Genomic DNA, 10,643 nt, shown 5'->3' on the forward strand with positions numbered 1-10,643 from the left:
TTGTAGCATCGTATTCCTGTTTCTTTATTTTAGCAGGAGCTCTTTGCTGATGTTTGGTGTCTGCTCTCCAACTCATTTCCCCCCCTTTAACATGTAGTCAGTCAGTGTTAAGAGCCATATTGTGCGCTGCACTGCCACTACCTGTTCAATTAAAAACAGAATATGTGGACAAACACAAAATAATGTCAACATTTAATTAGTGGATGAACAAATCAGAACACAGGTGGTGAAGCACACTGCTGTTTTATTGGTCCGTCTTCATAAGGAGCGAGATGACACACAAATTCCACAACACATCACCATCAAGTTGAGGAGATAAAATATAGATGGACTCTACTGCGCTAGAACAACTTTAATAGGCTGCACTGAGAATAACTAAATCTTTGACCCTGCTAGCTGAGCTACTTCCCATCTGCAGGAGCAACATTGCCATCCTGTGGCATTTATTCTGAACTGCAACTTCCTCGACACTTTCAGTTTGTTCACTTGGCAGTTCAACGTAAACAACTTAGCAACAGCTCAAACGCCAGCTTGAACATACATAACTTTGTATATTAAGGAAACATACAAATGTTTTGCCTGTAAATTTGGCAAAGACAACACACAATGAGAATTCAACAAAGGCCTCAGTGGTTTCTAAGGTTTAGCTTAAATTGTTTTGGACCTGAGCCCAGGTAAAAGGTATCCTCTGCCAAGGAGATTATGTTTTCATCTGTTTGTTTGTGTGTTAGCAGGATAAGGTAAAAACTACTCAACCACTTTCTGGAGCGGCAGTGTTTGATCTATGACTCATTGAATTTTGAAGCTGATCTGAGGGCAGACCCAGGAATTTGATTTCACTTTCTTTAACATTGTGGGATAGGAGGATTTTCCACTTTTTTCACATGGTGACTCAGTAAATACTGTACAGCGAATAAAAGATGCAGTCTTTGCTCGGATATCCACCTTCTACGAAAAGGAATGGGTGGAGGGCAAAAGTGTAAAAGCGCTTTGAGTGGTCATCAAGACTAGACGAGCTCTATATAAATAAAGACCATTTAAAATTTACACTGGAAGCCCCAAATAATTGGCTGTTGCTTTCAGAGGCTAATTTATCATCAGGTGATAGCTGATGGGCTCTGAGATTGATTTCTCATAAAATAGTTCATAGATATTGATGATAGATAATTTAGGCATGCTTAGGGAACTGATTTGTATGAGTTTCTGAATAAAAATCTGGATCTAGTTCATGTAAATGTGGTTTCATCAAGAGACGGTTGGGCCTTGGTGGAGGTATGCACTCTACTGAGTGTCATTCTGGTTAAATTCTTTTAGGCCTGTTTATAAAAAAAAAAAAATCTATTTTCAGATTTTGGGTAGAACAGAAACCAGCCTGTAGCTTGTATCATCAGTGTTGGCTATGAAAGCTGGGGCTTGAAGCAGTCCCAGCCAGGTTTTGGTGTATATGTGCGCTCAGGCAGAAGAAAGTCTTTCAGTCTGTCTGGTAATGGCAAGGCATTGACTCTGTCTTCCAGTGGCCAGGGCTCCAGGTGGGTCCGTATGAATGCCCTGCAGAGGCAGCGCAAAGCAGGGGGGCTGGTGTCATGCTCTACCACCCTCCTCTGCAGGTCCACCAGAGCCTGAGCATAAGGGTGAGGGTCCTGACCAGGTGCAGGAAGCTCCGAGCTGAAAGGCAGATTTAGCATGGGGACATTTACCCTCGCTAAGTCGAGCAACACCTCGGCCTGCTCCAGAAGCTCGGACGCGTGACTTTGATCAGAGCACTGCTGCAGGGCTTCCTGGAGCCGCCCGAAAAGGAGGCTCTCGCCTGACCAACAGGAGTCGCCATGATGGGTGCACTTCAAAGCAGCTCCGCTCTGCATCAAGAGCACAGCCAGGGGGAAGAAATGGTCAAAGTGCTCCAGGCTCGTCTGTGTCAGGGAGGGATCGCCATCCTCGTTCATGCAGCAGCTGGGGTCCACACCATGAGTCAGCAAAAGGTGTGTGGTTTTCAGGCAGAATTTACCGATCTCTGCAGCGTCCTCCGCGCTGGCGTCCAGAGCCTCTTTAATCAGAAACACCAACAAGGATTCGACTGCTTCACCGTGTGCAGTGACAGCCTTCGCGTCAGCACCTGTAGTGAAGAAAGCATCACAATAATTATCAGATCAAATCTAAAACAGTTTCCTACTGTTGAGTGCACAGACAGTGTACGTTACCTCAGCCAAGTAGGTTATGTTTTCACCCCTGTTCATTTGTGTGTTAAAGTTGATAACAAACAGGTGATAAACTCTTTTTCCTGTGTGATGACTGAGCATTGTGTAATATTGTGTTGATAATAATAATATTTATGAGAGAGTTTTCTTAGTTATTTAACTTTGTAAAAATTACTTGGGGTAAGAAAGACACAGCCATAGTTAACCAGGGTTGAATAAAAATAAATAAAAAATCTGTTTAAGATTTTCTGGTCTTTGTTTATTCTGTACCGAAAACGCACTGAACCGTGATTTTTGTTTACCGATACACCCCTAATTTCTGGTAAAAAAGTGTATTTGCATATTTTAGACATATACATGTGGACATGGATATAACAAGTTTATGAATGTAGGGATTTAACTGTGACCAAACTTGGCCAATAAGTCAAAGTGAGGATGGAGTGTGTTTCACTGTCACTACCTCTCTGAAGAAGAAGCTGGATGCTCTCTGTGTTGTTCACTGTGAGTCCATCGCTGCTCGCCATGGCATGGAGCAGAGGGGTTTTTCCTTTGGGGTCGAGACAAAGACAGTTTTCACCAGGAATGAAGGAGTGAATGATTGTTATGGAATTAAGTGGAGCCCTAAAGATATGGATCTTTGGAGTCAGATACCAATATTAGGGAGAAAAACTGTTTTAATACCTATATATATATATATAAATATAATAGATCTTGTCATCAAAACTTTTTGACAAAGAAATTTAATTGACTGATATTTTACAGCTTTATAATAATCCTTATTATAAATAAATTGAAAGAAAGCACAAAACAAATACATCGAACTTGAAAATGATGAAAATAAATATTTCCTTTCTGCATTTTTTTTTCTGTGAAATTAAGTTTTCTATATCAGCAATTTTTTTCAGATTTTATCGGTCGGGCTCTAGAATTAAGATTTAAATTCACCATTTTTATCGCTTGCATTCACATCGGCGCCCAAGTCGAGCAGAGTGAGCAGACAGGGGAGTCTCTCCGACTCCTCACTGGCAAGATCCAATGGACTGCTCTCATGGATCTAACAATTAACACACAGCATAGAGGTTTTACAAATGAAAAAAAATTATAAAAATTTAATCAGACAGGGTCCAATGAAAACAAGACATAACAGACATATGTGTTGATTCCAGTTAAGGCAGCGTCCTCACCCTGTCCCTCTTCTCAATGTCTGCTCCATGCCCGACCAGCAGCTTCACCATATTTGGCCTGTTCCGCATAACTGCTACATGTAGAGGATTGTAGTACGACACTGGGTCTGAAGAATAGAAAATTAATATTTATATTATTCAAACTGAGTCTGGATCAGAGGGAGGAAATATGAATTAGACAGAGACTCATGACAATGCTCTGGTGGTCACTACATTTGAACAGAGATGCACCTGTATCTGACTGTGGTCTCCCTGCAGCTCCCTGTGTCTATAATCATCTACTGACACATTCTCTTGTATGTATATATGGTTAGCATCCGCATTAATGACTGCCACCTAACATGAGTAACCATCACAAATAAACAGTGGGGTCCAAATGTTTGAGATTTTCCAGTTTAGATCCAAATGTGTATGCTCTTGCTTTGGCAGAGAGCCTGTCTAATACTTGAAATGAGCTAACATTCTTTAATGTGAAGATAAAGAATATCATACTCTTGAAGAAGGACAGACACACTTGAGCATTTTGTACACAATGTAGGAGCCTTTGTTAGTTTTGATTTCTGAAAAAGAGGCATCCAAGAAATGTGAAAGATGAATGAAGAAACCTCTGGCAGGGGAAACACATTTCTACAACCAGCAGACGTCACGATAGCACAGTGTGACTGAGCTCTGGTGAGTTTCCACTGCACTTTGCAAAAGGAAGACTCATCCCTCAAGTGTATATGATGACAACTTACTCATTATGCACATGCAGTTACTTGTGTTAGTCGGAAAATGGCACGTTCATGCATGCAGTCATTAAATGTTGTTTATGAATATTGCGCACAAATAACTATGTGTAGCAGAGAACCATCATCCCACATAAAAAGTTGAACACTAGAAAACGAATTACCTTCCACACAGTAAAATACATTTTCCCTTTTAAATAAATTATTAACGCGAGAGACAGCACTTTATAATAATTGCAAGGCTCCTGAGGTTTGTCATCTCTAAGAGGTTCACACCACTTAATATTTTTATCAAAGCTATTATTAACAACTGCAAAGTGACATATTCCTTTCTCACACAGGTATCATTCACATTATTTTGCCAGTGTCCGCCACTTCTGTCTGACGCATGAAACTGTGGTTACAATATTTACACATGTATTCAACTACAATGTTTACTGCACACTCAAATCATAACACACCTTCAAAGTTTAGATAAGCTCCGTAGCGCAGCAGGATTTCAGCTGCGTACCCCAGTCCCCTCTCTGCCACTTTATACAGAGCGTAGCTGATGCCTTCTACAAAGACTTCTGACTGGGACTCTCGCTCCAGAAGCTCCACCAGAGAACTACGCCCACCGGACCCGTCCTCAGGACTTCTGACTCTGTACAGAGCAGCAGAAAGAGACTGTTACAGTCAAAGTGTGAGTTATGGCACACAATGAGTACTACAAACCTCAGCTCTAAGCAATATTACATAGCAATAAGAAACTGGGCTCTGGTAAAAAATAAAAATGATGAGATCTTCACTTCAAACACTAATAATACATAATAATATGCAACATGCTGCATGTGACTCTTTTTTTAACAATATGAATGCCATTGGCTAGTATATAAATATTCAGATTTCTGTATAGTTGTATTTGGAGGGAAGTACATTCATACAGCAATAATACTAGGTTAAAACTCACTTGGATACACATCACAATTTACAAGTAGTAACTTTGTCCTCGGGAAGAATGAAATAAAAACTTTGAGAACACCAGATAAAGTAGAAGATAAACAATCAATCAAACAATATTCATGTCTTCACCTGTCCTCCTCCTCCTCCTCAGCACCTCCACCTCCACCTTCCTCCAGTCCAACAACTCGCATCACAGCATCTACCAGCGGCTGGTACTCGTAGATGATCCTTCTGAAGCCGTGCAGGAAAGGCATGGCTCCTCCGCTCCTCACAACACCGTGGGTCAGTCAGGGAATCAGCGGCTGAGCCCGCAGAGGAGCACGTGTGTTAGGTTCAGTTCAGGGACCGAGGAGGAACCTCTCTGAAGAGGAGCACGTGTGTTAGGTTACAGTTCAGGGACCGAGGAGGAACCTCTCTGAAGAGGAGCACGTGTGTTAGGTTACAGTTCAGGGACCGAGGAGGAACCTCTCTGAAGAGGAGCACGTGTGTTAGGTTACAGTTCAGGGACCGAGGAGGAACCTCTCTGAAGAGGAGCACGTGTGTTAGGTTACAGTTCAGGGACCGAGGAGGAACCTCTCTGAAGAGGAGCACGTGTGTTAGGTTACAGTTCAGGGACCGAGGAGGAACCTCTCTGAAGAGGAGCACGTGTGTTAGGTTACAGTTCAGGGACCGAGGAGGAACCTCTCTGAAGAGGAGCACGTGTGTTAGGTTACAGTTCAGGGACCGAGGAGGAACCTCTCTGAAGAGGAGCACGTGTGTTAGGTTACAGTTCAGGGACCGAGGAGGAACCTCTCTGAAGAGGAGCACGTGTGTTAGGTTACAGTTCAGGGACCGAGGAGGAACCTCTCTGAAGAGGAGCACGTGTGTTAGGTTACAGTTCAGGGACCGAGGAGGAACCTCTCTGAAGAGGAGCACGTGTGTTAGGTTACAGTTCAGGGACCGAGGAGGAACCTCTCTGAAGAGGAGCACGTGTGTTAGGTTACAGTTAAGGGACCGAGGAGGAACCTCTCTGAAGAGGAGCACGTGTGTTAGGTTCAGTTCAGGGACCGAGGAGGAACCTCTCTGAAGAGGAGCACGTGTGTTAGGTTACAGTTAAGGGACCGAGGAGGAACCTCTCTGAAGAGGAGCACGTGTGTTAGGTTACAGTTCAGGGACCGAGGAGGAACCTCTCTGAAGAGGAGCACGTGTGTTAGGTTACAGTTCAGGGACCGAGGAGGAACCTCTCTGAAGAGGAGCACGTGTGTTAGGTTACAGTTCAGGGACCGAGGAGGAACCTCTCTGAAGAGGAGCACGTGTGTTAGGTTACAGTTCAGGGACCGAGGAGGAACCTCTCTGAAGAGGAGCACGTGTGTTAGGTTACAGTTCAGGGACCGAGGAGGAACCTCTCTGAAGAGGAGCACGTGTGTTAGGTTACAGTTCAGGGACCGAGGAGGAACCTCTCTGAAGAGGAGCACGTGTGTTAGGTTACAGTTCAGGGACCGAGGAGGAACCTCTCTGAAGAGGAGCACGTGTGTTAGGTTACAGTTCAGGGACCGAGGAGGAACCTCTCTGAAGAGGAGCACGTGTGTTAGGTTACAGTTCAGGGACCGAGGAGGAACCTCTCTGAAGAGGAGCACGTGTGTTAGGTTACAGTTCAGGGACCGAGGAGGAACCTCTCTGAAGAGGAGCACGTGTGTTAGGTTACAGTTCAGGGACCGAGGAGGAACCTCTCTGAAGAGGAGCACGTGTGTTAGGTTACAGTTAAGGGACCGAGGAGGAACCTCTCTGAAGAGGAGCACGTGTGTTAGGTTACAGTTCAGGGACCGAGGAGGAACCTCTCTGAAGAGGAGCACGTGTGTTAGGTTACAGTTAAGGGACCGAGGAGGAACCTCTCTGAAGAGGAGCACGTGTGTTAGGTTACAGTTCAGGGACCGAGGAGGAACCTCTCTGAAGAGGAGCACGTGTGTTAGGTTACAGTTAAGGGACCGAGGAGGAACCTCTCTGAAGAGGAGCACGTGTGTTAGGTTACAGTTCAGGGACCGAGGAGGAACCTCTCTGAAGAGGAGCACGTGTGTTAGGTTACAGTTCAGGGACCGAGGAGGAACCTCTCTGAAGAGGAGCACGTGTGTTAGGTTCAGTTCAGGGACCGAGGAGGAACCTCTCTGAAGAGGAGCACGTGTGTTAGGTTACAGTTAAGGGACCGAGGAGGAACCTCTCTGAAGAGGAGCACGTGTGTTAGGTTACAGTTCAGGGACCGAGGAGGAACCTCTCTGAAGAGGAGCACGTGTGTTAGGTTACAGTTAAGGGACCGAGGAGGAACCTCTCTGAAGAGGAGCACGTGTGTTAGGTTCAGTTCAGGGACCGAGGAGGAACCTCTCTGAAGAGGAGCACGTGTGTTAGGTTACAGTTAAGGGACCGAGGAGGAACCTCTCTGAAGAGGAGCACGTGTGTTAGGTTACAGTTCAGGGACCGAGGAGGAACCTCTCTGAAGAGGAGCACGTGTGTTAGGTTACAGTTAAGGGACCGAGGAGGAACCTCTCTGAAGAGGAGCACGTGTGTTAGGTTACAGTTCAGGGACCGAGGAGGAACCTCTCTGAAGAGGAGCACGTGTGTTAGGTTACAGTTAAGGGACCGAGGAGGAACCTCTCTGAAGAGGAGCACGTGTGTTAGGTTACAGTTCAGGGACCGAGGAGGAACCTCTCTGAACCTTATCTGATCTACAGAGCTCCGCTGACACAGGAAAACACGTGAGGCTAACCAGCTAACATAAACACTGTGTGTCGCTTTACGGGATATTACATTGTCACAATATAAATATATATATATATATATATATATATATATATATATATATATATATATATAATATAAATATAAAACTGTGTCCTGCTCGTACGACGACTTGTTAATTCACCGCTGTATTTACGCTCTTAGAAAGAAGTTGTGTTGTCAGCTTGCAAGTAAACACTAGCATTGTTAGCTCAGTTTACTCCATCTACCATCTGACTTAATGAATTAACCACTAATTGAAATGACTTGAATGAGTGAAGTTTGCAGAAACACATACTCACATCTGACGTTTTCCTTCTAAACAGGAAGCTACCCCCTCGCCTACATCAGTCCGTCAGTGTTTTCATTCCCTCTTGAAACGCAACGATGACAAAGTGTCCGCTTTACGCTCCGTTCTTTATAATAACACAATCAAATATTTATAATGTGGATTTTTTTCCCCTTGTGGATATTTTATAAAGAAACAATAAACTTTAGAAATGATAAAAACACATTGTCTCAATCCAAAGGCTCAAAAGGTGAATATGATCAGTTGGGAAATTATTAATTAAAGAACATTAGATCTTTTTTTTTAAGTATTGGATCATTTGAACAGTTTGGACATTAAAATTAAAACAAGTGAAAAGTTTAACAATATGTCTTTTGGTTCAACTTCTAAGACTAAATCTAAATCATGACAAGTTTTTTTGTGATATATAATGAATACTGTTTAGCCTAATGTTTAAATATATAAGTGTGTTTTAGAAGGTTAATATTTGTTTTGTATAGAAAATATTTTATTAGCTATTAACTATAGCTGTCAGATAAATGTATTGAGTACAAAGTACAATATCTACCATGAAATGTACTGGTGTAGAGGTATAAAGTAGAATCAAAGGGAATATACTTAAGTAAAGTATAGAGTGCAGTACTTGAGTCTTTTCACCGCACACACCGACCTGTTCTTACATTATTATGACATTTAATATTCAACAGCATCTGGCAGATGGTCCATAATATCAGCTTTAACATTTAAAAACTTTAAAACATTTAAACTGTGGCACTAAGCTTTTACTTTTGCATCACATTTATTAAAACACCACAGTTTAAAATAAAAGATATTTAATTTAAACATAAATCCCAATTGGAAACTGTGAGTATACACCAAACAAAAATGAACGTCGCTTGTAAGTTAGACTGTAGATGTCTAATTACACACGTCAAAACTGTATCTTTCAGGTTCTGTCATGTATTCAACAAACTCCTTACTCATTATGTCCATTTCTTCCAGCAAACATATAATTGGTCAGCAGAAATTGGACATTTGTCATTTGATGCTGTCACTAAAACAAATGTGACAAACAACACAATTTGCCACCAACTCAAACAGTTGAAACACAGGATTCAAACAACTTCCGTTTGGTCCATATGGCACAAAAGACAGCAACGTTCAGATTTCTTTTCTTTTTTTTGTGACAACTCCTCCATTATGCTGACAGCATCTGGCTGCGAACACTCCCCTTTGTCCTGTTTAGCAAACAAACCCCTGCCGTGTCTGGGTTTGGTGACAGATGGCTCGCTTTCAAAAGCTGCTGAGGACTCCTCCCTCACAAAAGATGTCATTTTCAACACAACTGTGTCTGGTTTAGAAATGCTGCTTATGATGGTTACAGTGCATTTTAATGTGTTAACGGATCCAGGATTTATTTTCAGAAATGTTTAGGGGACTGATATTTATGGGTGAGTGCAATTTGGTGCAGATCCAAATAAAATTCTGGATCTAGTGAATTTCAACGTGGTTCAATAAGGGGACTGTTTGGCCTTTATGGAGTTTGCAGTATACTGAGTGCCAAATATGAGTTTGAGTGCAAAGAAAAAAGCTGATAAACGAAAGCTGATAAAAGACTGTGCTGTACCTATACCATAAACTTATCTGGTTTAAAACTAGAGATTCTGTGGAATAAAATGGAATAAAATGAATGATTAAATACATTACATAGGATGACTTTATCATTTGAACGCCCTGACTGCAGTTGTCTGTGTGTTATGTTGATAAAGTGCAGTTTGCTGTGTGATAGCTGACCAAATAATGGCTGATTCAAACTCTGTCTTTAGGTGGCAGCAGAGCAGCACAAGCAAACAGACCACACAGCCTGGAATCAATATCAGTACACATTTCTTATAATACAGCACATGCACAAGTGCACAGTTTTTCCACATGCATGGAAACAAGCGTAGGCCATAATGTAAACGTAGGCAAACAAACAAATAGCACTGAGTGTATTTGGCTCACTGAGAGCTCAGCTTCTCCTCTGGAGTGGAACACAAGGTTTGATTAATTTCAATTTTGCCACTTTCAAGACAAACATTATTTTCACATCCAATCAATAAAGCGCTGTTGCTTGAACGGATGGCAGCTTGCACAGAATCCCACTAATGTTGCTGAAGTCTCTTTTGCTATTATCCAACTGCACTCACTTCAAAGTGTGTTTTCCAACTGTGTGCTCATGAATAATCTACTCTCTTGTTTAAAAGTCCGCCGGTGATGAGTCCTTAAATCTTTGTGCACACACCTGCCGGGGCTTCCCCAGTGAAGCAGACAATCTCTCCTCTCACTCTGGGGTTAATTTGTACCTTTAGCACCATGTGGTGACAGGAGCAGACTTTTTCTTGTCAGGCAACAGTAACAGCAGGTGGCACGATACATCCAGTGTTTGGCCCTGAACAAAAAGAGGGTGTTTCAGCTGCAGCCCCCCCACACACACACACCTCCAAGGACCCAGGCTCAGCATTAATGCAGGTTTTAGAGGAAGTTTGCAGACCTCACAATGGCACCGTGAACCTCA

The 10,643-nt window shown here is 42.7% G+C and overlaps 1 protein-coding gene across 5 annotated transcripts; it reads right to left on the minus strand.

Moving 5' to 3' along the window:
• Positions 1-224: 224 nt before the first annotated feature.
• Positions 225-8,169, minus strand: asb6 (ankyrin repeat and SOCS box containing 6). Of its 5 annotated transcripts, none has more exons than XM_034596466.1 (7): positions 8,096-8,169; positions 5,179-5,351; positions 4,569-4,750; positions 3,380-3,486; positions 3,141-3,249; positions 2,656-2,742; positions 225-2,113 (listed from the first exon to the last, which is right to left on the minus strand). In XM_034596466.1, exons 2-7 carry the CDS (start codon positions 5,301-5,303, stop codon positions 1,398-1,400), a joined length of 1,326 nt encoding a protein of 441 aa, XP_034452357.1. In that variant the 5' UTR covers positions 5,304-5,351; positions 8,096-8,169; the 3' UTR covers positions 225-1,397. The 5 variants fall into 5 exon arrangements, with proteins under 5 accessions (XP_034452357.1, XP_034452358.1, XP_034452362.1 ...); XM_034596467.1 differs by having other exon boundaries at positions 8,100-8,165; XM_034596471.1 differs by having other exon boundaries at positions 4,569-4,754; positions 5,189-5,349; positions 8,101-8,164.
• Between the last annotated feature and the right edge of the window lie 2,474 nt (positions 8,170-10,643).

The sequence above is a fragment of the Hippoglossus hippoglossus genome, chromosome 9 (genome assembly GCF_009819705.1).
Source record: "Hippoglossus hippoglossus isolate fHipHip1 chromosome 9, fHipHip1.pri, whole genome shotgun sequence".
In the NCBI taxonomy this organism is placed as follows: Eukaryota; Metazoa; Chordata; class Actinopteri; order Pleuronectiformes; family Pleuronectidae; genus Hippoglossus; species Hippoglossus hippoglossus.